This window comes from Canis lupus, chromosome 6 (genome assembly GCF_003254725.2).
Source record: "Canis lupus dingo isolate Sandy chromosome 6, ASM325472v2, whole genome shotgun sequence".
NCBI lineage: Eukaryota > Metazoa > Chordata > Mammalia > Carnivora > Canidae > Canis > Canis lupus.
The window spans coordinates 23,336,219-23,364,047 of record NC_064248.1 but is presented as its reverse complement, the minus strand read 5'-3'; the positions used below and the strand labels follow the sequence as shown (position 1 = coordinate 23,364,047).

The window sequence follows — 27,829 nt, the reverse complement described above, 5'->3', positions numbered from 1 at the left end:
GGTGTTGTAATTATGAGACATAGACTGTGGGGTCACAGACTATGGAATTTTGGGAGAATCAGGGAGTTCAATAGGTTATAGGGAGAGAAAGAGAAATTGTGCATGAGAAAATTAAACAGATGATGGAGGGTATATATATATTACATATATATATGATATGCTCAGGAGCTTTTATACTATAGGACATATAGGCATTAGAGGATTTTAAGCAAGGTAAAAAGATGATCAGATATTGAATGCTCTAGTCACAGTGTGAAGGATGTTTTGAAGTGATGTGATGCTGGAGGGATGGAAGCCATCTGGATGGCTACAGTGGTCTGTACTAGCGTGAAGTAGGCTTGAGCTATGGCCATGGGGATGAAAGAAGGGATGCATGTGAGAGGCTATAGAGTTAGAATCTACAAAATGAGTTATTATTTGGCTATAGGATATGAGAATGGTGAAAAGAAGATGTCCCAGATGGAGCAGATCTTGGAAGTAGAAGATAGTTTTAATCATGTAGAATTGGAGATTGTCAAGTGGAGATGTCCTCGTAGGGACTCCAGTGAGGAGTTCTAGCCAGGAAATACAGGTTTGCGAACCATCAGAGTTCTGGTTACATGGTTGAAAACACGGAAGTAAAAAAAAAAGAGAAAACACAGAAGTGCATGAAGGCACCTGTGAAGACATGAAGGGTAGAGAAGACAACCAAAGACACAACTGGTGAGGCATTAATGTTTGGAGGGCGGGCAGAGGCACACAGGAGAGGAGCAGCCAGAGAGGTAGGAGGAAAATGAGGAGAGGATGATATTGAGAAGACACATCTCAGAAAGAAAGAGTTTGATCCTGCAGAAGCAAGCAGGAATGGGAAGAATAAAGGAATCCACTAAATTTGGCAGTAGAGCTCACTGACAACAAAACAATGAGATATAATTTTTTTTTTGCAATTCAGTTTGGCAACCAAATATTTAAAAGATTCAAAATAATAATAATGCCCAGTGCTGGTGATGATGTGATGGAAAGGGCACTCTTGAAAACTGTCTGTAGAAGTGTAATTTGGTATAGCCCTTGTATTAAATTTTTAAGTGTATATTTTTCATTCCTTCAATTAAACTTTTATATATTACCTGAAGGAAATACAAAGATCAGTCTGCATAGATAACCAGGCAGGAGTTCTAATAGTAGATAAACCCGGGAACAAACTGCATGATCATTGGCAAAATGGGTAAAACAATCCTGACAGTGCAACTATTCAAAAGAACGAGGGAGATTTACATGTTTGCATTTAGAAAAATGTCTTCAGGGATCCCTGGGTGGCTCGGTGGTTTAGCGCCTGCCTTTGGCCCAGGGCACGATCCTGGAATCCCAGGATCAGGTCTTGCGTCGGGCTCCTTGCATGGAGCCTGCTTCTCCCTCCTCCTGTGTCTCAGCCTCTCTCTCTCTCTCATTCTATGTCTATCATTAAAAAAAAAAAAAAATTGTGACTATTCCAGATTAAAAAAAAGAAAGAAAGAAAAGAAAAATGTCCTCAGTAAATCCCAATGAAAGGAAACAAGCAAGTTACAAAGAATATGAACTATAATATTCTATTTCTACTTATGCTTTTTTAAATATAGTTGACATGATGTTACATTAGTTTCAGTTGTATACAACTTAGTGATTTGACAAGTTTTATGTTTTTTTATTTTTGTTTATTTATTATTTTTGAAAGATTTTATTTCTTTTTAAGTAATCATTACACCCAATGTGGAGCTCCAATTCACAACCCTGACATCAAGAGTCACATGCTCTGGGGTGCCTGGGTGGCTCAGTCTGTTAAGTATCTAACTCTTGATTTCAGCTCCAGTCATGATCTCAGTGTCGGGAGACTGAGCCCTGTGTCGGGCTCCATGCTCCATGCAGAGTCGATTCAGATTCTCTCCCTCTCTTTCTGCCCCCCACCTCCACTCTCTCTCTCTCTCTTTAAAAAAAAAAAAAATATATATATATATTTTTTTTTTTTTTTTTTTTATTCATTTGAGAGAGAGAGCGCATGAGCAGAGCAGGGAGGTGAGAGGCAGAGAGAGAAGCAGAGACTCCCTGCTGAGCAGGGAGCCTAATGTGGGTCTCAGTTTCAGGACCCGGAGATCATGACCTGAGCTGAAGACAAACACTTAACCATCTTAGGCACCCAGATGTCCCCTCTCTCTGTCTCTTAAGGGGGAAAAAAAAAAAGAGTCCCATACTCTCCCAACTGAGCCAACCAGGTGCCCTTTTGCTTCTTATTTTTTTAATCCAAAGGAACATAGAGTAAAGAATTCACAGAATTTTTTCTGGGGAATAAAATGGGAGGAATTTTCATTCTCTGGATATTGTTAGAATTTTTATCAAACAGTAATAGAAGATTTATTATCCAACTACAATAGATATTTTCATGAAAGGGGGAAGTAGGTCACTGTTAATATTTGCCAGAGAACCTACCAGAAGCTTGACTGCAGTGAGTTTCAGAATAAGGAGAAGCTGAAGTGGTTAAGACATTATTTTCCAGGGAGCTGGTCCATACACAGGAAGGAGAAGTGGCTAATGGAGTGGGCCCTGTTAGAAAGAGGAAGTTCTTTTTAAGAATGGACAGACTCAGGGATCCCTGGGTGGCTCAGCAGTTTAGTGCCTGCTTTGGGCCCAGGGCGTGATCCTGGAGTCCCAGGACCGAGTCCTACATCGGCTCCCTGCATGGAGCCTGCTTCTCCCTTTGCCTGTGTCTCTGCCTCTCTCTCTCTCTCTCTCTCTCTCTCTCTGTCTCTATCTGTGTGTGTCTCTAATGAATAAATAAACAAAATCTTAAAAAAAAAAAAAAGAATGGACAGACTCAAACATGTGCAGAGACAGTGGGGCAGAGGAAAATAGAGTGAGGTAGGGGATGTGTGGGGGAGGGAGCTATATGTGGGCAGGGTCTCAGAAGACCAGGTAAAGGAATTAACCTTGATCCAGAGAAGGGACACCTTTTTCTTGATAAAGGGGATCAGCCTTTTCCCAAAGATTTAAATTCTGTTTCATAGGAAAATGAGATGATGCTTTTTTTTTAATTAAAAACCATATGGGGGCATCCCGAGTGGCTCAGCGGTTTAGCGCCGCCTTCAGCCCAGGGTGTGATCCTGGACTCCCACTTGGGCTCCCTGCATGGAGCCTGCTTCTCCCTCTGCCTGTGTCTCTGCCTGTCTCTCTCTCTCTCTCTCTGTGTGTCTCATGAATAAATAAATAAAATCTTAAAAAAAAAAAAAACTATAGGGGTGCCTAGGTGGCTCAGTCAGTTAAGTATCTGCCTTCAGCTCAGGTCATGATCTCAGGGTCCTGGGATCGAGCCCCTGCATCAGGCTCCCTGCTCAGCAGGGAGTCTGCTTCTCCCTCTGCCCCTCCCCACACAGCTCAAGCTCTCACTCTCTCAAATAAATAAATAAAATCTTTTAAAAAAACCTAAATAAATAAAATCTTTAAAAGACTATAGTACACATTTGGGGAATATAAAAAATAGTGAAAGGGAATAAAGGGGAAAGGAGAAAAAATGAGTGGGAAATATCAGAAAGGGAGACAGAACATGAGAGACTCCTAACTCTGGGAAACGAACAAGGGGTGATAGAAAGGGAGGTGGGTGGGGGGTGGGGGTGACTGGGTGACGGGCACTGAGGGGGCACTTGATGGGATGAGCACTGGGTGTTATTCTATATGTTGGCAAATTGAACACCAATAAAAAATAAATTTATATATTTAAAAAAAGACTATAGTACAGACTGAGTGAAAAAGGTCATTTGCAGGGTCGAATTGGTTCTAGGGGAATTTAAAATGGGACAATGACTCCCTCCTTTGAGGGGTGGGGAAGTCAGAAAAGAAGTCTGGCCAGAGCTGCTCCTGGCTCTGAGTTATGACTGAAACCTCCCTCCCACGCCCCCCGCTCTGCTCACACAGGAAATTTTTCCCCACTCCTTTTTTTTCAATATTTTATTTTTATTTATTTATTCATGAGAGACACACAGAGAGAGAGAGAGAGAGAGGCAGAGACACAGGCAGAGGGAGGAGCAGGCTCCATGCAGGGAGCCAGATGTGGGACTCGATTCTGGGACCCCAGGATCACGCCCTGGGCGGAAGGGAGGTGCCCAACCGCTGAGCCACCCAGGCAAGGAAATCGTATGACTGGCCCTGGCCAGAGACATCCTAACATTTTTGGGTACAGTCAGACTATTACCCCTCTAAAAGCCCGGAGGGCCCAAAGACCCGGGGTATAGAGTGAATATATCTCCTGTTTAATAACACACCCGCTCTCCTTCCCTCCAAAGGTTTGGAAGCACAATTGAAAGCTGGAGGTCCGAGATGGTTGCCGTGAGCCATGAAAACCTACAAAGCGCCTGGCGGTAGGTGACCATCAGAGACTGCACCTGCTGGGTCTGGGGGCAGCCTCTGTGGTGCCATTTGCTCTGTTGCCCTCTCCAGCAGAATCCCTGCCCTCCTGCTCCAGAGCCTCGTGGCTGGTCTCCCTCAGCTGAGCCTCCTTCCCTCCCAGGTGGGCCCTGACTCTGCAGTGTCGGGGCAGCAGGAATGTCCTCAGCGCCCTGCGGAAGGCTGTGGAAGTGGACTTCAAGGACAAAGACAAACACCAGTCACAGGGCATCTACCTCTTCACAGGGGGCATCCCTGACCAGGACATGGTGAGTAGGCCTTGTCCTGGGCATCCTTTATGAGCCTGCATCTTCCTCTCGGTGGGTGCCTAACAACTGGTTTCTCCAGTATGACTTCCCAAACTTGACTATAATGGGCAGAAGAATTACCTGGGGCGTTGCTAAAATGCAGATCATGTTACTGAAGGTCTGGCCTGGGACCTGAGAGCCTGCCTTCCTAGCAAGCTCCCAGGAGATGTCCATGCTTCTGGTCCCCTGACCACACTCGGCATGAGTGGGCTCTCGGGTCCATTCCCAGGCCATACCCTATTAAGACAGAGAAACTGAGCCCAAGCTCAGTTATCTTTCTATCCTCACACCAAGTAGTAGACCAGGTGCCCAGCAGGCTCTGAAGAAAGAGAGTTTGGTTCAGCTGACCTGAGAGCAGCCACTCCAGGAGCTGTCAGCTGTGAGGCCCTCCTGCCCTCTCTTCCCCACAGCCCATGCTCAGCGCCTACATGACTGAGGCCTGTGGGGGCTGCGACCTCCACTTGAACGTGTGTCTCTTCTACGTGGGTGAGCCCCAGATGGACATCATGCCCCCTGCCTGCTATGCCAGCCGCACAGACACAGCCGCCGCCTACCGGGAGGTCACCCAGGCTACTGCTGGGCGCTTCCACTGGTTTGGTGACACAGGTGTGTGAGGGTTGGCAGACCCCTTCACTTCCTTCCTTCTAGAAAGTTGTCTCAGTACCAACATAGTTCCCTGTGCCATAGATGTGTTCCAGAAAAGGAGCATGTGAAAAATCCCATTTGGAAATACAGAATTCCTATTCTGGAGATGGATGGTGGTGAGGGCTCCACAATGCTGTGAATGTACTTAATGCCACTGAACTGGATACTTCAAACATGGTTCAAGTGGTGGGTGTCTGGGTGGCTCAGTCAGTTAAGCATCCGACTCTTGGTTTCAGCTCAGGTCCTGATCTCAGGGTTGTGAGATAGAGCCCCACATTGGCTCCATGCTCAGCACAAAGCCTGCTTGAGATTCTCTCTCCCTCTTCCTCTGCCCCTCCTGCTCTCTCTCTCTCAAATAAATAAATCTTAGAAAAAAAAGAAAACATGTTTCAAATGGTACACACTTTATATAAAGTATATTTTACTGCGATTTTTTAAGTAAAAAAGAAAAAAGTAAACCTACTAAAAATATTTATTTAAGTGAGCACTATGCCCAATGTAGGGATTCAGCTCACAACCCCGAGATCAAGGGTGGCCCACTCTATGGACTGAGCCAGGCAGGTGCCCTGACTTAAAAATATTTCAGAATGTCGCAGCTGGAAGGGGGCTGAAGGGTCTCTTCAGGAATTTAGCGTTTCCCAAAAGGTGATACGTTCACAATAAGAAGGTGGTGGGGATCCCTGGGTGGCTCAGCAGTTTAGCGCCTGCCTTTGGCCCAGGGCGTGATCCTGGAGTCCTGGGATCGAGTCCCACGTCGGGCTCCCGGCATGGAGCCTGCTTCTCCCTCCTCCTGTATCTCTGCCTCTCTCTCTCTTTCTCTCTATCATGAATAAATAAATAAATCTTTTTTAAAAAAAATAAGAAGGTGGCAAGACGGGTGAAGGTGGAATGCAGAGCAATAGTTTCTCTTGTTGTGATAGTTAGGGATCAGAACATGCCACCCCAAAGTTTGCCACATATCCGCTGTGGCATATGGATTATTTTGAGCTGAAGATAACTAAGAAACAGTGAAGGAGTTCTCTGCCCCTTCCCACCCCCACTTGCCTAAAAGCAGGAATACGTTTCCATCTCAGGTGTCTCCCTCTCCTGTGCCAGGAAGAGGAGAGAAGCACTGGATACAACAAATCTTACAAAAATGACACTTCTCTTCCCTCAGTTACCTCCCCATATTTGCCTTCCCACAGTCTGCAGCTCCTACAAGCCTAATCCCCTTCCCTTTGTCTTGTCCTTGTCACTTCCTTACAGATGAACTGTCCTTGGTTAAGACACCAGCATAGGCCTCTGAGTTCCAATCATGCGCTCTGAGTTACTGCCTTCCTCCTTTCTGTGTACATGCTGTACATGTTAAAAATACTTTTCCTTGTTGTTGTTAATCTGTCGTTGTCAGTTTAAATCCTTTCTTTTTTTAAAAGATTTTTTAATTTATTTATTCATGAGAGACACACAGAGAGGCAGAGACATAGGCAGAGGGAGACGCAGGCTCCATGCAGGGAGCCTGATGTGGGACTTGATCCCAGGACCCCGGGATCACGCCCTGAGCCAAAGGCAGAGGCTCAACTACTGAGCCATCCAGGTGCCCCTGTCAGTTTAATTCTTTAATCCTCCCAGCTGGAGAAATCTAAGAGAATAGAGAAAAAAAAATTGTTTTTTTTCCTCCCCTAAGTAGTTATTTGCTTATTTTAACATTTCATTAAAAAGTGCTAACTTTGGAGCATGTGGGTGGCTCAACTGATTAAGCAACCAATTCTTCAGCTCGGGTCATGATCTTGGAGTCATGAAATTGAGTCCCAGGTCAGGCTCCTAGCATGGAGCCTGCCTAAGATTCTCCCCCTCCTTCTGCCCCTCCCCCTCTCTAAAATAAGAAATACATAAATCTTTAAAAAAAGAAAGTGCTAACTTTCTGGGGAGCCCAGCTAGCTCCACTGACTGATCTTAGAATCATGAGTCCAAGCCCCAGATTGGCCCTAGAGCTGACTTAAATATAAATAAAAGTTTTTTTTCTTAAAAAAAGGAAAATTGCTTTTAAAAATTAATTTATTTTAAAAATTAATTTATTTTTAAAAATGTTTTATTTATTTATTTGTTTGTTTGTTTGTTTGTTTGTTTGTTTATAGTAAGCTCTATGCCCAACATGGAGCCCAATGTAGGACTTGAATTCATGACCTTGACATCAAAACCTGAGCTGAGGTCAAGAGTCAGATGCTGGGCAGCCCTGGTGGCCCAGTGGTTTAGCGCCACCTTCAACCCAAGGTGTGATCCTGGAGACCCTGGATCGAGTCCCATGTCAGGCTCCCTTCATGGAGCCTACTTCTCCCTCTGTCTGTGTCTGCCTCTCTCTGTGTGTGTCTGTCATAAGTAAATAAATAAAACCTTTTTTTTTTTTTTAAAAAGAGTCCAATGCTTAGCTAACTGAGCAACCCAGGCACCCTTAAGTTTTATTTTTTAAAATATGCTTTTAAGTATGTTAGATGGGCATTATAGTGATCATTTCATAATACACACAAATATCCAATCTTTATGTTGTATACATGAAACTAACATATGTCAATAATATGTATATATGCTTCTAAGTAAATAAAAGTAAATTGATAAAATATATATATATATATATATATATTTTTTAAGATTTTATTTATTTATTCATGGGAGACACAGAAAGAGAGGCGGAGACATAGGCAGAGGGAGGACGCCTGATGCAGGACTCCATCCCAGGATCCTGGGATCATGATCTGAACCAAAGGCAGATGCTCAACCACTAAGCCACCCAGGTGCCCCTGATAAAATGTATATTAAGGGGACAATGGTTTGGGTGGTATGAAGATAAGGGGAAATCATGACAGGGATACAGGAGTGATTGAGGCTCAGGACACACTAGTACATTCCACCCTCTCCAATATACAAATGAAGAAATGATTCTCAGGGTTGAGAGTCATGTAACCTATGGTTACATAGTTAGTGGCATAGCTGGGGCTGGAACTCTGGGGCCGTTTCCCACATCCTGTGAAAAGTACTGGACATATACATTTGTTATTATTAGTGATTATTACTAATAATAGCACATGCTTCTGTAACAGTTATTATATTGCCAGACATGGTTCCAAGTATTTTACATATATTATTATTCATTCCTCACAATAACCCTATGAAGTGGGTTACTATTATCCCCATTCTACAGATAGGAAAGCTGGGACATAGAGCCCAAAAGCCCAGAAGTAATAAGTGGTAGAACCAGAGAGCAACTTCATAGGCTGTCTTCTTAGTCATTACACTCCAATCCCTCTCAAATAAGTCACCAATATTCATTACAGACACATTACATTACACCCATCCCAAGGTGGGTCTTTTTATTCACCAGAATATCAGGACCATTGCTCCTACCTAACCTACCCTTCCTCTGGGTGAGAGCAGTTGGTTGAGTGCAGGGTGCTGGGTCCCAGGGCCAGCCCTCCTGCTGAGAGCCTCACCATACCTGCCCATCTCCTTCACCACTGGATGGCATAGGGGTGGGGGCTAGTTAGCTCAGCCCACTGGGATCCCTCCCTGCCCCTCAGGCTCAGGGCACCTTCACATAGCCCTGGTGTGTACAAATATGGACACTTGCCAGGATCTACACCCCTTCTCCATGCTCACAATGTGCTTTGTGTCTAGGTATTTACGAAAGCGATGACATTAACGCCATCATGTCTGAAATGGAAAAAGCGCTCAACTACTCGCAGAAGGTATGGCTTAGGTGTGGGGCGAATGACCACACTTTTGTTGTAGTCACTTGGGGCTGATATGTGAAGTACCACAAACCAGGTGGCTTAAAGCATCAGACATTTATCCTCTTAGTTTGAGAGACTGGAATTCTGAGCTCAAGGTCCCAGAGAGGCCATGCTCCTTCTAAGGGCTCTGGGTAGAGTCCCTCCTTACCCCTTCCTAGCTTCTGGTGCTGGTTGGTGTTTTTAAAAATTGCACTGGATGCTTGTTGTTAAAAATGGCAAGGAAGGGGCAGCCCAGGTGGCTCAGCAGTTTAGTGCTGCCTTCAGCCCAGGGTGTGATCCTGGAGACCCGGGTTCGAGTCCCACATCGGGCTCCCTACATGGAGCCTGCTTATCCCTCTGCCTGTGTGTCTGCCTCTCTCTCTCTCTCTCTCTCTCTCTCTCTCATGAATAAATAAATAAAATATTTTTTAAAAATGGCAAGGAAGATTTTATCCAAAACTACTACAGTAGAGCACAGAGATTGAACTCAGCTCTGAATCTACAGCCAAGGTAGCAGCCAAGATACATAGCCAATACAGCAAAAGGGTCAGTGGATAGAAATTTGCTGAGAGGAACTTGATTAAATATTAAAGGTAGGGAGATTCTTACAAAACAGGCTTAAACAGGATTCTTCACTAAAACTGGGTTTAATAGGCCAAAGTCAAAACTGAGTCAAGAAGAGTACTCAGAGGAGCCCAACAAAAGTTTAGTCCCCTGGGTGGCGCAGCGGTTTGGCGCCTGCCTTTGGCCCAGGGTGTGATCCTGGAGACCCGGGATCGAGTCCCACATAGGGCTCCCTGCATGGAGCCTGCTTCTCCCTCTGCCTTGTCTCTGCCTCTCTCTCTCTCTCTCTCTCACTGTGTGCCTATCATAAATAAATAAAATTTTAAAAAAAATTTAAAAGTCCCACTTCTGACTCCCTGCATGGAGCCTGCTTTTCCCTCTGCCTATGTCTCTCTCTCTCTCTCTCTCTCTCTCTCTCTCTCTCGGTGTCTCTCATGAATAAATAAATAAAAGCTCAAAAAAAAAAAAAAAGTTTAGTCAAGGACAGAGTCCTTGTCACCAGCAATCCTTGGCATTCCTTGGCTGTGGCAACATAGCTCCCAGCTCTGCCTCCATCTTCTCATGGCTCCCCTCCTGCTGTGTGTGCATCTCTTCCCCTGCAGGGATGCCAGTCCTATTGTATCGAGGGCACACCCTTCTCCAGTATGTCCTCATTAACTTACACCTTAATTATATCTACAAAGACTCTATTTCCAAGGAATATCACATTCACATATACCACATATATGGGGGAAGTGGGGGGTTGGACTTCCACATATCTTTTTGGGGGACACGACTCACCCCATATCAGCTTCCCTCTCTGTGTCCTGCTCCACAGATACCCAAGGCTTTGGATGAAGCATGGGAGTTTCCTATAAGCAATAAGAACAGGGATAAGGGAATGGACATGAAAACATTTAAGGAAGAATTGACCAAATTTATGGTGATTGAATGTATAGGGTAAGGAAGAAGAATCCCAGGGTAACTTCCGAGTTCCTTGCTGGGGAACCTGGTAGACAGCGGTGCCATTTACCAAGAGAGAGAAAACAGGAGAGAATCCTATAGGGAATGTGGGAGGGCAGGCCTAGGACAAAGGTGAGTTTGTGGGGCTCATGAGCTGACAAATGGGGGTACTTCAAACAAGGAAGAATGATAAGGGCTGGAGGTAGATGTGGAGCAGTTCAAGCCATCAGGGTAGACAAACAGCATGAAGGGAGTCATGGTCAAGGTGGGGAGGGAGGAAGACCCCATGAAGGAGACTCAGCCTGACTCACATTTTCTTTGCAGCCATTGGCAGGGCAACATCTTCCTGACTACGTTGTGAGCTCCTGGGAGGGCAGGGCCACAGCTTTGTGTTCCTTCCTCCGTGTCCATTGGGTGGGCACGTCTGTGGCTTCCCTAACCATGCCTTAGCTGCTCTCCCTGCAGGGACACCTCTTTGGTGCTTTGTTTCTGCCTTCTCGAATGCACATTAGGCTGTTCCCTCCTCTGACCAACATTTGCCAAGTGTTAGTGGCAATAATGGTTGAACCCACCCTTCCTAGGATGTTATTTACATTCAAATGGTGTCTTCATGCTTTGAGAATCACTGGAGAAGCTTTCAGGCAGTTGAGAAATGTGTTGGCAAAAGGAACCAAGTATTATATCACTATTCTGCTAGCATCCGCCCTGGGTACGTGGTGAGCTGACAGGCATATGTTAACGCTAGGTCCACATATGGAAAGCACTGGCTTTGGAACCAGACCCACCCAGGTTTGAACTGAAGGTCCTCCACATACAAGTGGCCTTGGTCACATCCCTTAAACTCATGGAGCTTTGGGTTCCTCCCCTGCAAAACGGGGATAAGATAGCACTTTCCCTAAAAGCACAGTTGGCTTGCCTTGTTGGAGAGAGATAAGAATGGGCAGGTTCACGGCAATTACATGAGACCCCCCGGGCATTAAGCAGCTCAGTGCCTGAGGCATCCCAATAATGCATCGGGCTTATTATTAATAAGATTGATCCACAGTGTTCTCAGTCCCAAGTGGCATTCTAAGGACAGGAAGAGGAGTCCAGAGGCCCCAGTGGCCCCTCCTGGTGTGCATGTGTGTTTGTGTGTGTGTGTGTGTGTGTGTGTGTGTGTGTTCCCTGCTTGGAGGCACGCCATGGCTGGGGTGCTGCTAACGCTCCCAATCCCAATTGCAGTGTGCCTTGCTGGTGTCCTCCCTGAAGAACCAATCTGGAAAGGAACTAGAGAGTGCAGTCCTCCTGAAAGCAAAGCCAAAGATATTCAAGCAAAGAAGTCAGCCCAAGAAACTCTGTTCTTCCAAACCCACAGCTTCCTCGGTGGCCAGAATGGTTTGACTCCCCTCCCTAATAACACACAGAGGACTTTGCTGCCACCTTGTCTCCTGGTCTTTCCTAGATCTTGAAATGCCAGAGCCAGCAGGGGTGGGGGCAGGGTACTCTGTGGTGAGTGTCCCAAGGGTACCTCCAGCCCTGGCCTCCCAGGGGAAGAACTCCTCTGGGGGACCTGCTTATTAGCTCTTATAAGCTCCTGCTTATTAGCATCCCTGGCCTCCTGTCTCAGCCAGGTACTAAGGACTCCTTGGAATTGGTCCCCACTGTGACATCTGATGGCTATAAGGCAGGAGGGCTTGTGCTGGAGGTTCTCTCGGGGGCAAAGGAGCTAGGGTATTAGGGTATGTAATGGGCTCCTGCTACTGCAGCTACTGCCGCCCAAGGCTTGGTGGGGGCCCACAGGACCCTGGGGGTGACCTGTGCCTTCTCGGGCCTTATCTCTGTCACAGCCTGTCAAATCTGCCCTGCATAAAATAGGCACCCCACTGCAGAAATCAGGGAGCCCTCAAAGGACCCCAGGCTCCAGTGCTTTTGAGCAGACAGGAAGCATCTGGAGCCCTTCAGCGTTTCACTGACTGACAGATCCTTGTAAACACAGTGCATTTGCAGAATGAGGGAATCCATCTGGACCCTGTGTAGCTTACTCCCATCCTGGGGGCTGCACTTCCAGAAGTTTCTATCCACACAGGCTCTGCCCTCATTCGAAGAACTCCACCAGGTTCCAGGAGCCAGCCCAGAGGCAAATTCTGGGATGAAACCCGAGAGTCTCAGAGGCTGCCTCTTGGGCCTCCAGTGCTTCCTGAGCTGATTCAGCATGAAGAGGCTTAGGCTGTGCCCAGGCCTCCAAAGAGCCTCCCAGAACCAGGGCTGGAGGCTCCCTGGGGTAGCGGCAACCAGATCTTTTCCACAACAGCTCACCCAATGGTGTGAGCTGGTCCATGGCCCCAGGTAGTTTTGTTCAGGTGTTGTCACTTTCCCCTTGTGCCCAGTTCTCCCAGTAAGGAAGAACTCCTCCCGATACAGCACAGAACTTACCTATCACGCTGGAAGCCCAGAAATTCCAGTCCAGTAGGAAGCAGGGCAGGTAACTGAAGAAAGTTCTGGCAAATCCCACGGCTGTCCTAGCATGCCCTCTCTCTCTATTATGAAATGCACACACACATGCACATACACACATGCATACACTTTTTTACCTAAAACCCACAGTCTCCTCTGAGTCTGCAGCAGGAGATGGGGCAAACATGTCCAAAGAATTTGTTCCCATTGACCCCTCCCTGTACAGATTCCTAATGGACAGATTGAGCCTGGGGTTTCATTCCAGAGTTTGGGAAGGCAAGGGAAGGTGATGATGCCCCTGGGCTGGCTCCTACAACCTCATGGAGTTCTTTGAATGAGGGCAGTGCCTGTGTGGACAAGACTTCCTGGAAATGCAGCCCCTGGGATGGGAGTGAGCTACGCACGGTCTGGGCCTGCCAAGGAGAACAGGTTACTGATGGGACAGACTGCCTGTTTTCTAGAGCCTTAAAGAGGACCCTGACAGAGAGAAGAGATCCCCCTTGCAAGTTCTGACATGGCGGCCACTCAGTGGCAAAGCAGGCGTCCCACCAGGTAAGGCATGGCTGTGCTCAGGCTCATGCGTAGAGGGTGGCGGGCATGGGTGGGATGTGAATTAATTATGATAGTAACCAAAATGATTGATGAGCATGAGTCTTGATCACATGCCAGCCCTTCTGCTAAGATTGTCCCATTTAAAGCTTACAACAATCAATCCTGTGTGACAGGTAATCTATTTGTTCCCCGTTTTACTAATAAAGAAATTTAGGCCCAGACGGGCTAATGACCAGTGCCAGCGGGTCGTGATAGAGCATCAAGTATTTTTATTAAAGTATTCAGTTTATAGAACCAAGACCATGTATCTTATTTCTAATGGCAAGGACATAGCAGAATGGTTCAGAGTTGTGGAGTGAGCGAGACCTGGGTGGGATCCTTGCTGACTCGGAGGCCCCCTTACCCCCTGTAAATGGGGGCACCGTGAGGATAAGATGAGACAGGGTATGGAAAGCTCTTATCACCTCTCCTGGTATACATCAGTACTTGGTAACAAGCAGCTCTAGCTGTGGCTGATCCAGGGGAGGCCAGAAGACTTGGGATAGTCCCAAAGGACCTCAAAGCCATCTTGGAGCTCTATTTCAAGGGTGCAACATAGCTGAAATTGACAAGTCTCTAAGGCAAGCTGGACAGTGTCACCACATGACACCCCCAAGGTCGCTCCAGCCAACAGGCCAATTGTCCCCTAGCTGCAGCCCAGCCAGTGAAAGGAGGGACCACACAACAGAGGAGGAAGACCAGGTGGAGGGAAGCAGAGACATCTCTCTCACTGTTTTATACAGAGACAAGGAATAATGTGGGTGAGTTGAAAACTACACAAATGTCTGAACAGCCCCCCTGCCCCTGGGGAACTGTAAGGTCAGCAGGCCCCATGGTAGGGAGACCCCCTCTGACTATCCCAGGACATGGGCAGCCGTACCTCCAGAGCAGGCCTAACCTCAAACGACTCAGGTCTCCCAACCCAGGGAAACAGACGTGCAAATTCTTGACACCACTCATCCTCCATCCATCAGAGGCAGCGTTCTCTGCTGAGTCTGATTGGGAAATGAGGAAGGGAGTGGAGATGAGCACCCCACCATTGATGACTGTGAAATGGTACAAATCCCAGCAAGGATTCCCTGAGGTGTGGAGATGGGGAGGTTGAGCCTGCTTCCCCTGATCCACCTAAAAGCCTTCCTTCTGCCCTTCAGCACATTTTTTTAAAAGCTGATTTTTTTAAAGATTTTATTTATTTACTTGACACAGAGAGAGAGCACAAGCAGGGTGGGGGGAGAAGGAGAGGGAGAAGCAGGCTCCCCACTTAGCAGGTAGCCTGATGAAGGGCTCGATCCCAATACCCTAAGATCACGAACAGAAGGCAGGTGCTTAACTGACTGAGCCACCCACACACCCCTGGCTGATTTGATTCACAGAGAAGTTAACATGCAAAAGGAAACCCAAGGGGGAAGGGAGGGGTGGAGGAATGAGAGGTGTACAAAGTAACCTCACTCTGTTTCTCCTAGGTTCTGTATACAAGAAGTACCCTCAAGGAAGGGGCATACGAAGGGTTAATTCTTCTATACAGTTGCCAAGGAAGGATACAATTTGCTCAAGCCAAGAGGTATGAATTTCTTAGCACCAGCACATGCCCCCCCAAGCAATAATTCCTTCTACCAACCTTCTACTTTTAGGAAGATTGGCATCGTTGGAAGTGGGGACAAAATTTGCTTTGACATGGATGGACCTGGAGGGTATTAGGCTGAGTGAAATAAGTCAATTGGAGAAGGACAAACATTATATGGTCTCATTCATTTGGGGAATATAAAAAATAGTGAAAGGGAATAAAGGGGAAAGGAGAAAAAATGGGTGGGAAATATCAGAGAGGGAGACAGAACATGAGAGACTCCTAACTCTGGGAAACGAACTAGGGGTAGTAGAAAGGGAGGTGGGTGGGGGGTGGGGGTGACTGGGTGAAGGGCACTGAGGGGGGCACCTGATGGGATGAGCACTGGGTGTTATTCTATATGTTGGCAAATTGAACACCAATAAAAGATAAATTTATTTTTTTAAAAAAAGGAAGCGGGGACAAAGCTGCTTATGATAACTGCTTAAGTGGCAAATGGGGAGGAGGTGTTAAGTAGACCTATGTTTGAAACCTGGGCCTGCCACTTCCTGGCTGGGCAAATCATCCAGCTAGTCACAGAATCTCGGGGTCCTCATTTGTAAAAATGAAGACAGATGTTCCTACCTAATAGGATTGATGCTAGTTGAAGTGTATTTTGTGTAAATCACTTAGTGGTGTCAATCTTTTGGTTGCAAGCGGCAGAAATTCCCCTTCTTGTTCATATCCTGAAAGTAGAACATCTTTCTTCCCACAACCATTCAGTAAAAGTCTGAGCTTGGGTCTGATTGGGCTGATCCCGGAGCCATGCTTGTAATTGCCGTGAACCTGCCCATTCTTATCTCTCTCACTGTGACAGGGAGGTTGAGATTCTCCAAATTGGCTTAGGCTGAACTTCAGACCAATCATAGCTTTCCACTCAAATTTTGTGGGAGAGAGTTGAAATGGAATTGGGGAACTAACAGTGTCCACCAGACTAGAAAGTAGCATATGCTCAATAAATTGTGTTCCCCTGTTGCCCATATTTCTTATGCATCTCTCCCCAGCACAGGGGAAAGAATCCACAGGCAACGGATGCTCAATGGACCGAGAAACCCCACATTTCCAATATGAGACAGATTTCAAACATAAGGTTCAATAGATGAGTCAGACCATCATTCAATTAAGCCTATGTTACCCAAGATAATAGTTCTTTCCTCTCTTCTCGAGTGGGTAGCGAATTATGGACTAAAAAAACTGAAGATGGAAATCTCCAGATACATGGGTCCCAGCTGCGCCCATCAAAAATCGGTCCAGGGGCTGGCGTCAGCCAAACACTGCGCCATCCTGCCCAGCATAGAAATTAACGTAAGTTGTGGGTTTCGTTGCTCTTCTCTTCCTGCCACCCCCTGTCTGTGATCAGCCACAAATGGCACAAGTGTGCTGGGGAGAACTCCATGTGCATGTCTGTGCCATGGCTTCTCTTCCTGCTTCCACCCAAATGTGGGATTGCTCTCGGCATATAAGGAAATACAGATCCCGTTGGAAGAAAAGTCAACCCGTGGAGGGCCCAATACCACCCCCCAGAGCTAGATGGGCTACATGGTGTGACAATTAGAAACATTGCTGAGAGGGACGCCTGGGTGGCCGAGTGGCTGAGTGTCTGCCTTCAGCTCAGGTCGTGATCCTGGGATCCTGCGATTGAGTCCCATATCGGGCTCCCCACAGAGAACCTGCTTCTCCCTCTGCCTATGTCTCTGCCTCTCTGTGTCTCTCATGAATAAATAAATAAAATATTTTAAAAAGAAAGAAAGAAAGTTGCTGAGAATAGGCTGTGGCTGAAGAACTCACCAGAATTCTGTACCCCCAGTGCTGCTGATGGTTCTATTAGGATAGCGGGCTTCCCTTCTCCTCTGCCCCCCAGGGGAGGTTACTGTGTTCTCTAGTTTCTAGTTTGGGGGTAATTTTTTTTCATTGCTTTAACACTAGAACAAGGAAATTTAGTACAAGTGAGCAACAAATCATGGTGTGTGTGAGTGTGTATGTCTGTGTGTGTGTGTTTAGAAGACCCTGTTTTCTATTCTTTCCATTTTATATGACATTATCGCGTTAGGAGAAATTAGAAAGTCAAAAGTAGCTACGAAACTCAAAATTATTCACCAGAAGGATTTTTATGGGAGTTTTATCATTCTGTCCCCTTCTCTGTCTATGGTCATCTTTTAGTTTGACATTTATGGACTTCCCATCCTACTATTAAGGGTTTTCTAATTTAAAATTTAGAGATGCTACGTTTTTTATTATTTCAGTGACCACATTTGCCACAAAACCATCATCCCAATTCCCCTACTCCTCTAGAACCATAAATCTAATAGTTTGATAAAAGAAAAAAACCTGTAAGCAAATAGCAAACCTGTAACAAATCTGCCTAACAGATGTTTTGGAAACTATTAACCATAACCAATTGAACTATTTATGGGGGTGATGGGGATCTAAAGACATAGCTGATGTGGGGAAATTTGCCTTGGCTTGCCTTCATCCAGGGGAGAGTGAGACATATCCAGTGGATGCCCAGGGAAATTGAAGTATACATCACGTGCCTGGAGAAGGTGATGAAGCGCTATGTCCAGAGGCTGCAGTGGCTGTTGTCTGGTGAGGCTTCCTGCTGTCCTGGAGTGCAGGAAGGGCATGAGGGGAAGTGCAGGGTCAACCCCAGGGACCAGGGCCAGCCCTTCCCAGGCCAGGTGCACAAACCATCAGATCAGGGGTGAGACCAGGAGGGCCATCCAGGTACAACACGATTTTCTGGATTCCAAGGTCAGGCAAGGTGCTGGATGTCAGGGAGGTAGAGTGTAGGCCAAAGGGCACCAGAGAGAACCCAGGCCTGTCCAGGCCCACCCTGCAAGGCCATCTCCCACCCCTTGCCCTCCTGGACGTGACTCAGGGGCTCACTCTCAAGAGGTTCAATTCAGTATTGATTGGACCCCACAGAGCTGGTCCATGAAGGTGGATATGGGAGGGGCTCCCAGCAGAGCAGAATCCCTGTTCTTCCTTACAAAGAGTATTGAGGCCCCTTCGGGCCGGCAAATGGCAGGGCTGGCCCAGGAGAGCCAGGCTCACATCCTAGGGAAGGGTGGGCTGGGGATTGAGAGATGATCAGAAGCATCAGGTCCAAGAGACCAGGGAGCTAGCTAGAGCTGGACAGGGGGTGTTGAGGCTTTGGGGCCTGGATGGTTCCTGGGACAACAGGAGGAAGGAGAGGGGGAGGCTTTCATAGAGGCCCCTCAGGATCCTGTGCAATTTCATTAGGTCCAATCCTCTGCAGTAGAACCTGGTAAAACAGACCATACTGTACAGTGGGGTGTAGTGTGTAGTGATGACTGCTGCTTCCCAGAACCTCGGGTGGGATGAGGGGCAGTGTTGCCAACTCCAGGTGTAGTTGTCAGGTCAGAGGCTGACATGGAGCAAAAAGGTCATATGCCTCTGTCCAATCCCAAAGCACATTTGTTGCAGGGAAGGGTGTGATGACCAATGGAATCCCCACTTCGCATACAAGTGCTCACCCCAGCACCAGCTAATACTTCAAATGCCACCAACACTTTAAAACCCAGGGCTACTTCACTTATTCACTCATTCATTATTCAACAAATATGTGTTGCTGTCTCATCAGGCACTAGAAGATGGTGGGAGGCAACACCCAGCAGGGTCCCTGAGCTCAAGGAGCATATGGTCTAGGAGACAGACATTAACCAAAGAGTCTCACAAACAAGTCTAATGTCACAACAGTGACGTGTAGACAGGAGATGGGCATGGTGAAGTGAGAGCCTCCAAGAGGAGTGACAGGCCTGGACAGGAAGATCATGGAGGGCTTCCCTGAGGAGGTGATATTTGAGCCAAGATCTGAAAAGTGAATAGATGTTGCTGGGCCAAGAGAAGAAAGACAGGCATGTCTGAGGTGCTGGGGGGTGGGGGAATGCTGAGTATAAAGACTAAAAAAGAAGCCGATATGGCTGAGAATGAGGGAGAATAAAAGTGAGACCATCCCAGAGAGATGAAGCCTTGTCTAAACTTCACCCTAAGAGCAGTTGGAAGGTACTAAATGTTTTAAATAAGGGGAAAGTGATCAAGTTAGCATTGGCAATAATCCCCCTGGTTGCTGCATGGAATATAAGTTGCTGAGGGGATGGAGTGGAATCAGGTAGCATCATAGTGGCCCAGGTGAAGGACCAGGCTAGCTGGAAGAGGTGGGGATGATGGAGATGGATGAAGTAGAAAGAGTCCGAGAGATTTGAGGTAGAAAGGACAGGGCTTGGGGACTTGCACTATATTTCCACCTTCTGGTTCCTACAATGGATCAGCCAGCTGTTTGTGGTCAGAGGTCCCTCAGCTGGCTGCCCGGAGGGCCATCCTCATGGAACGTCTCCCTGCCCCAGGATGGCTCCTCATATTGACATGAGCACTGCTAGAGAATACCCCCAGATGAGTCCCGGCAGATTCCTGGGCAGAGGGTCCAGCCAGCTCCATCTACCTTTTCCTGGAAAGCAGCCCATCATCTGTTTTGTAGCAGTTTTCCCCTTGTTTCTACTACTGCCTCTGCTGAGGTCCCTGAGGGGTGATCAAGAATGCTACGCATCCTCTTCTGTTCCTTCAGCTTTCCCCCTAGGTTTCCTCCATAGTTAGCCTGTGGAGCCGCAAGGGTAGGGTAGCAGGTGTCCCTGACTAAAGTGTGGATCAGAGGATGTGGTATGAGAGTCTGCGGTCACCGCCAGTCTCTGTGACGCTGGCAAGCCACTGGCCCTCTCTATTTCCCCTTGGGATAAATCCCAAATCCTTTCAGCACGTCACCAACTTCACCTCCTGTCCCTTTCCCCACGGGTCTCTCCATCCCAGGTGTCCTGATTCCTCACATGGGCTTTCCCTCTGTCCTGGAGCACACCATGCTCTCCTCCTCCAGCTCAGGCCTTCCCAGGCTGTTCCCTCCTTATCTCCACTTCTTTCCTCCACTCGCTCCTGCTCCTCTTGCAGTGGTAGCTCACCCACAGAATTCAGATTCTCCCCATGGTGTGCCCCATGACACTCTGTCATGAGCCTCGGAGAGCCATAACTATAAATCTAACATCTGTCTTCCTTGCCTGACTCCATGAGGGCACAGCACCAGACTCCGCTGATTTCTGTTGACCAGTTGACAGACTCCATGCTCTTTAACATCTTTTCCAGCTCCAAACAATACTGTAAATACCACTCTGTCCCATCGCTCAACTATAGGAATGAGGAAACTCAAGGCCAGAGCAATTGTTTAAAGATTTTTTTAAAGATTTTTTATTTATTTGAGAGAGAGAGAGGGCAGAGGGAGAGGGAGAAGCAGACTCCCCCCTGAGCAGAGAGCCCAACACGGGGCTCGATCCCAGGATCCTGAGATCATGACCTGAGTTGAAGGCAGACACTTAACCAACTGAACCACCGAGGCGCCCCAAGGCCAGAGCAATTTTAACCACTTGTGCAAGTGATCATAGATCACAGGCAAAGCCGCATATGAAACTTTGACCTCCAAAGCCCCGACCACTGACTGGCTCTGCCCTTGGACAACCAACACCCCACCAGCACCACCACAAAGGCCATCTCCCAGTGGGCTGACATCTGATTGGTGATCAGTCAGGCAACAGGTGTATTTGGTAGACCTTGTATTTGATAGCTGCTGTGAGAAAACCACCTCGGGAATGGGGAGGGAACGACCCCTCACTCCTTCCCTACCTCTGCCCCCACCACCTCGGAGCAGGGAGCCGCCGACTGTTTGGCACCATTCTGGAGCGCAAAGTGTGCATCCTGGTGGACACGTCGGGATCCATGGGCCCCTACCTGCAGCAGGTGAAGACGGAGCTGGTTCTGCTGATCTGGGAGCAGCTGCGGAAGCACTGCGACAGGTGAGAGGCAGGGGTGCAAGTGGGTGTGGGCAGGATGATCAAAGGGGCCCTTTGGGGGCTTCTGTCTTCACTGTTCACGAGGCCTGGAGGCAAAGCTTATTTAAGTAGTAAAAAACACTGCACTCTGTTGTAGAAGTAAAGCAGCCTTTAGAAATCCATCTCAGGCCCAGGGACCATTGTAAGCAGAGCCAAGGAACCACCAGGTGGCCTTGAATTGTGGATTTCAGCTAACCTGATTTTTTAAGAGAGGGGGTTTGGGGTTGTTTTTTCTGCCCAGACAGGTTGACGCTAGGAGATAGCAGGAGACTCTGATCCTAGGCTGGGACCCATCCTTGCCTTCTTATTAATAAGTAAACATTGATTGAGCACCTTCTACAGGCCAAGCATTTTGAGTGCATGATTTCCTTCCATCTTCACAGCGCCCCTAGGAGGTGTTGCCATTATTATTCTTATTTTTCAGAAAAGGAGACTTAGGCTAAGTACTCTGCCAGAGATCACATACTCTGTTAGTGGCCGAGGTGGGACATCAATCTACTTCAGTCTGTATCCAATGTGTACCTTCTCATTCTCCCTGGGGAGGGGCGGGGGGGGCAGGCGCTCACTATAGGTGCTTGAAGCTCATCGGCATGAAGCTTCCTCAAGGGGATCCTTCAGCCAGGCATTTTCTAGCCACTCTCTTTCACCTCCTCTCTGCCCCCCACCCCATCTCTCCTCTCTTCCCAGCTTCAACCTGCTTAGCTTTGCAGAGGACCTGCAACTCTGGCGGGACACCCTGGTGGAGACCACCGACGAGGCATGTCATGAGGCTATGCAGTGGGTGACCCACCTGCGCGCTCATGGGAGCACCTCCGTCTTGCAGGCATTACTGGCAAGTTCTACCACCAAGCCCAACCCTGTTGGCCAAACAGAAAATACCATCACCCCCAAAACTGATACTGCGTGAGGCTTTCAAATTACAAAGAGCACTTTCTTAGATTTAAGAACTGTTGCTTTATTTCATCTTCCCAACAACCCAGTAAGAAAGGGATTCTGGTTCTCATGTTATAGGTAAAGACACAGAGGCTCAGAGAGGTTAAGTGACTGGCTGGGGTTAACCAGCCAGGAAGTGGGCCGTGCTCTTTCTCCCAAACCTTGGCAGTCTCCTCAGTCTGTGGTAGGCTGAAAGAGGCTGGTCATCTCTCACTGTTAATGGACAAGTCAGTGGGATCCAGTCAGACACAGTTTCCCTGGGGACAGCAGGCAGTTGGATTTTACCCTTCCCTATTAGCACTGACCCCTGAGCCAGACGACCTGCCCGCCCTCTTTCAGAAAGCCTTCACTTTTCACGATGTGGAAGGATTGTACCTCCTGACCGACGGGAAGCCAGATACAAGCTGCAGCCTTATTCTGCGTGAAGTCCAAAGACTTACGGAGACAGGAGATGTGAAAATGCACACCATTGCCCTGAACCACTCAGGCAGGTGGGCCGCGCTGTGTGCCTCTCCTGTGGCTGCATGTGTGAGGGCCAAGGCCTCCCCTTAGACCCTGACCTCTCCTGGCCCCCATCAGTGAGCGGGAAGCAAGAAGGGGCCGGCGAGGGTTAGGCCCGAGTGAAAGCCCTCTCTCCACCTCCCACTCAGCCCCCCAGAACCCGCTCTCCTGACTTTCTCCAGCCTGGAAACGGATTGGCGCTGATTCCCTGGGCACACGGGGCATTCTCCTTCCTGATCTTTCTCTGGAGCATGTTAGTGAATGTGGAGGGGGGAAAAAGTTTAAAGTAGCTTTGTTACGGTTCTTTTTAGAAACGATCACCATAGAGGAACGTGTGTTAGACCAGAGAGCTTCTACTCCTTCCAGAAAAGACTTCAATGTTGTTGGCAAAACTCTGATGACTTGGGTGCATATGTGATCTCTATCTAAGCCACGAGCTCCGTAAAGGTCACACTTGTGTCCCCGCCAGGCCTAACACCCAGGAGCAGGCCCTGGCTAGATGTCTAATGAAGGAACGTGTGCTGGCCGTGTGCTTTCATGCTAAGTGGCGACATGAAAGCACTGAATCTGCTTCATGCGGCCGCCAAGCCCATAAGCTGACAGGGTGTGGGCTCGCGATGCTGACATGGTCTCAAGGGCACAGAGCCTCAGCGCCCGAGGCCCAGTGCCCAGCAGACCTGAGCTCCCAATGGGCTGGGGGTGTGCAGGGAGCTTGCCTAGCCAGTCAGTGGGCCTGGCCCTAGAACCTCTGTTCTCCCTACTAGGGCAGCGGGTGACTTCCTGAGAAATCTGGCCGCCCTCACGGGGGGCCGCTATCACTGCCCCGTTGATGAGGACACACTCCTCAGAATCCATGGCCTGCTGACCAAGGGCATCATGCACGAAAGGGTAGGTTGCAGAGTGAAGGCTGTTCAACTGTCTCCATATACTGTCAGCAGATGTGGGCTTCTCCCCCTCTGCTTCTCTTGTAAGAATAGCAAGTATTGGCTAGAAAGGGTTCTCTTTCCCTGTGGCTCTTCCTCTCGGCTGGCTCTCCTCAAGGTGGGAAAGAAGCAGAGCGTGGAGGTGTTATTTAACAATAGAACAGTTCAGGGGCATCTGGGTGGCTCAGTCCACTGGGCTGATTCTTGATTACAGCTCAGGTCATGATCTCAGGGTTATCAGATCAAGTTCTGAGTGGGGCCTTGCACTCTGCAGGGAATCTGCTTAATATTGTCTCCCTCCCCCTCTGTTTCTCCCCCCTCCCCAGGAACACACCTTCTCTCTATATAAAATAAATTTTAAAAACTTTTAAAAAAATTTAGTAGAACAGGGGTGCCTGGGTGGCTCAGTTGGTTAAGCACCTGCCTTCAGCTCAGGTCATGATCCCAAGGTCCTGGGATCTAGCCCCATGTTGGGCTTCTGCTCAGCCAGGAGCCTGCTTCTCCCTCGTGTTCTCTCTCACTATCTCTGTGGCTATCTCTATCTCTCTCAAATAAATAAATAAAACGTTAAAAAAATAATAGAACAGATCACATTCATTGAGCACTTACTTTGTGCAGGTCCATTGCTTTTATAGATGACTTTTCAATCCTCTCAGCCATTACTATAGCCGTTAAACAGATGAATAAGTAGGCTCAGCAAGGGATAGGGCTACAACTAAGGACATAGCAAATGGTAAAGCCAGAGCTCAGACACCCAAGCTCTTAACCTCTTTCCTTTGAGTCGTGCACATTTCTGTCTCCCAGTGTTCAATTCATTAAAACACAGATATGCAAATGATCTTAAGTAGTAAATCTGATAAAGTCACACAGGCCAGGTAAGAGAAGAATACCAACCAAGCTCTTCTGATCTGACTGAAAAGTTATATACATGTTTATACATTTAGGAACATGGTGCTATCAATTATAACATTTCAAGACAACAAATTATCAAGTAAGACAAACAACCAGATTCCAGGTTTCTGTTTTTGGAGGTTAAAGCACATGTTACAGGACATGGCATAATTTTTGAAGTCCAGTACTTTGCATGACTCCTTTATTCAAGTACCTCTTCTAGGGACAAATATTACAAATAGTTCAGAGAACAGAACAAGTAGAAGTGGGCAGCCCAAGTGGCTCAGCGGTTTAGCGCCGCCTTCAGCCCAGGGCCTGATCCTTGGGGACCCTGGATCGAGTCCCGTGTTGGGCTCCCTGCGTGGAGCCTGCTTATCCTTCTGCCAGTGTCTCTACAACTCTCTCTCTCTGTCTCTCATGAATAAATAAATAAAAATCTAAAAAAAAAAAAAAAAGAACAAGTAGAAGTAATGAATATTACTAAGAACCTGTGTCCTTTTTTTTTTTTAAGATTTTATTTATTTATTCACGAGAGACACAGAGAGAGAGGCAGAGACACAGGCAGAGAGAGAAGCAGGCTCCATGCAGGGAGCCCGATGTGGGATTCGATCCCAGGATTCCAGGATCACGCCCTGGGCCAAAGGCAGGCGCCAAACCGCTGAGCCACCCAGGGATCCCCTCACCCGTGTCCTTATACACAGGAGAATACATTGACAGTATTGCAAAGGTCCGCAGTTTAATACCTCTTCAGATCAGATTCTTTAAATCGTGTCTGGATGCAGAATGGGATCGTTCTGCTCCTGCTGTCAAGGAGTGGAGGCAGCTTCATCTTTTTCCTACATTTTCTTGCTGATTGTGAGAACTTGTGTTTTTAACACGAGCCTCTGGAATTCCATGGGTTGACCTACGAGAAAAACATGTCTGTGAAGCTTGGTTTTACTAGAAGCAATGGGGGGAAAAATAGAAGCAATGGAGAAAGAGTGGAATAGATTTTGCTGCCTAACAGTGAGATAAGGAGCATGTCCCACTTCTGCTGGGAAGAGAGGGGCAGACTTCAGGGAAGCTCGGTGGCCATCTCGGTTTGCCACTGCCCACCCATCCCGACACAGACTCTCAGGTGCCTCATCTTAAAGTGTCCCATTTGCAGAATGACTGCCTTGTCAGGTGGTGAGCTCCTTGTGCCTGGAAGGATGCAAACCAAGGCCCACAGATTTTCTGCCCTGGGTGAGAGGCTGCATTTGATTAACTCTAAAATTTTTCTGCTGAGACTTTGGATGTTCAGGTTACATCCAGTCATTTGATGGATCTAACTTCATGTTTGTTTCCCCTTTCCAAGGATTCCACGTTGCCACTGTTTGAAGGAGATGATTTAAGGAGATTGGCCCAGGAGATCACCAAGGCCAGAAGCTTCCTCTGGAAGGCCCAGTCCTTCAGGTATACCCTTTGAGCAGCCCCTCCCACCTGCCTCATGGCTCCAGCCTGCCCAGATCCTGGGCCTCCTCAAGACCAAGTCCATCCTGATCATGGCAGCCTTCCATCCCAAGCTCCTGCCCTGCTTCTCCCCACCAGGCCCAGAAATCTGGGCATTAAGGGGGATCATCTTATTTCATCTCCTGTCCTCTAGGTCCCAACTCCAGAAGAAAAACAACACAGAACCAAATGTCACTCTTTTTTAGAGATGTGTTCTCAGGTAAGAGGAAAGGAGAAGCTCTTCATCTTGTAAGTATCCACCAAGGGCTGACAGCAGGCTCTGTATCATGGACAGCTGTAACTATAGGGAGGGACCAGAGTGATTCCTCTAAACAGAAAGGCCACCTCACAAATAATCACTCACTTTGCACACATTGGCCCTGAGAAAGCTGTAACCCAGAGTTCCTCCCAAGAAACAGGATTGCAGGCACCAAGGCTCTCTGGATGCTGAGGGAGGGAAGGCTCTGGCATCCTCGGTCTACCCTAATGTTCCTTCCCTGTCTCCCAACATACCCTACACGCCAGCCACAAAACTGTCACTCACTGGGAAGCCCTGCACCGAGGCCTGCCTGGAACCCCCTTCTTACCACCCTCTGCCTGATGGCTTCTGCTCTTCAATCAAGGCACAGCTCAAATGACATCAGCTCCACTGTGAAGATGTTTCTGAGACCCGTTGAGAGCTGGGAGCCTCCAGCCTTCCTCCCACTGTATCCTGGCCAAACATCCCTTTTCATAGCAGCAACACCTAGCATTTATTATGCCTAGTACCCCATGTCATGCTTCCTTGTTTCCCTGCCAACTCTTCTCCTTGACTGTGAGCTCTACCCAGAAATGAAGCTGGTGTCCTAACCATCTCTAGGTCCCCAGAACCTGCCACAGGGCAGATTGCAGTAAACTGGGAGCACCCAGCTCAGTTGTGGGAGCCCACCTCTGGAAACCAACCAGAGGATATTGTTTCTACCCTAGTCCCCTCACTCAGTGCTTCCCATCACCCTGGTCCACATAATGAAGATTCACTGTCAGCCCACCTTGGGAGAATAAACAAGTGGGCTTACCACCTGTCTGTTCAACCAAACAGAATTAAAGTCTGCTCTGGAGCCAAGTCCAGAGAGAGTGCTCTGCTCAAACAGGTGCAAATCAGGCTGGGCCCCAGCCCTACTGTGTACATACAAAATGAATATGTCATGTATTATGTGGTCTGGGGTCATATCCTGAGACAAAAAATTGCTGGTACTTAATTAAATAGGAGCAAAATGACTTTTAAGCTGAAGTGATGACTGGTTCGTGTGTGTGTGTGTGTGTGTGTGTGTGTGTGTGTGTGTGTGTCAATTTTTGGTGATATAAAACTTTATTTAAAAACTCAGATGCAGGGATCCCTGGGTGGCGCAGTGGTTTGGCGCCTGCCTTTGGCCCAGGGCGCGATCCTGGAGACCCAGGATCCAGGAGACCCAGCCCACGTCGGGCTCCCGGTGCATGGAGCCTGCTTCTCCCTCTGCCTGTGTCTCTGCCTCTCTCTCTCACTGTGTGCCTATCATAAATAAATAATAAAAAAATTTAAAAAAATAAATAAAATAAAAACTCAGATGCAGGGACGCCTGGGTGTCTCAGCAGTTGAGTGTATGCCTTCAGCTCAGGGCATAATCCTGGAGTTCTGGGATCAAGTCCCACATCGGGCTCCCCGGAGGGAGCCTGCTTCTCTCTCAGCCTGCGTCTCTGCCTCTCTCTTTCTGTGTCTCTCATGAATAAATAAATAAAATATTTTTTAATTACAAAAAATAGAAACTCATATGCAGGGACACCCAGGTGGTGCAGTGGTTGAACATCTATCTGCCTTCGGCTTGGGGAGTGATCCCAGGGTCCTTGGATCGAGTCCCACATAAGGCTCGCCACAGGGAGCCTGCTTCTCCCTCTGCCTATGTTTCTGCCTCTCTCTGTGTCTCATAAATAAATAAAATATTTAAAAACCAGAAAAAGATGACCAGCCTAATTTTGTTAAATGACAAAA

General features: G+C 47.7%; 1 protein-coding gene across 9 annotated transcripts in view; it reads left to right on the top strand.

Moving 5' to 3' along the window:
* The window catches only part of VWA3A (von Willebrand factor A domain containing 3A), a 59,830-nt gene extending 32,736 nt beyond the window's left edge, over window positions 1-27,094 (top strand). For 4 of the 9 annotated variants that reach the window (XM_049111305.1, XM_049111307.1, XM_049111303.1 and 1 more), the window contains 17 exons: window positions 4,287-4,361; window positions 4,511-4,655; window positions 5,105-5,300; window positions 8,988-9,058; window positions 11,810-11,962; window positions 13,483-13,573; window positions 14,263-14,373; window positions 15,076-15,173; window positions 16,383-16,520; window positions 17,693-17,801; window positions 20,926-21,070; window positions 21,794-21,938; window positions 22,379-22,530; window positions 23,305-23,428; window positions 25,691-25,788; window positions 25,979-26,044; window positions 26,350-27,094. In XM_049111305.1, the coding sequence (XP_048967262.1) occupies window positions 4,287-4,361; window positions 4,511-4,655; window positions 5,105-5,300; window positions 8,988-9,058; window positions 11,810-11,962; window positions 13,483-13,573; window positions 14,263-14,373; window positions 15,076-15,173; window positions 16,383-16,520; window positions 17,693-17,801; window positions 20,926-21,070; window positions 21,794-21,938; window positions 22,379-22,530; window positions 23,305-23,428; window positions 25,691-25,788; window positions 25,979-26,030 (1,903 nt within the window). In that variant the 3' untranslated portion in view covers window positions 26,031-26,044; window positions 26,350-27,094. Of the gene's footprint in view, window positions 1-4,286; window positions 4,362-4,510; window positions 4,656-5,104; window positions 5,301-8,987; window positions 9,059-11,809; window positions 11,963-13,482; window positions 13,574-14,262; window positions 14,374-15,075; window positions 15,174-16,382; window positions 16,521-17,692; window positions 17,802-20,925; window positions 21,071-21,793; window positions 21,939-22,378; window positions 22,531-23,304; window positions 23,429-25,690; window positions 25,789-25,978; window positions 26,045-26,349 lie in introns of those variants that run through there. The other 5 variants (XR_007411247.1, XR_007411248.1, XM_049111306.1 and 2 more) reach the window with 5 other exon arrangements.
* Window positions 27,095-27,829: the final 735 nt, after the last annotated feature.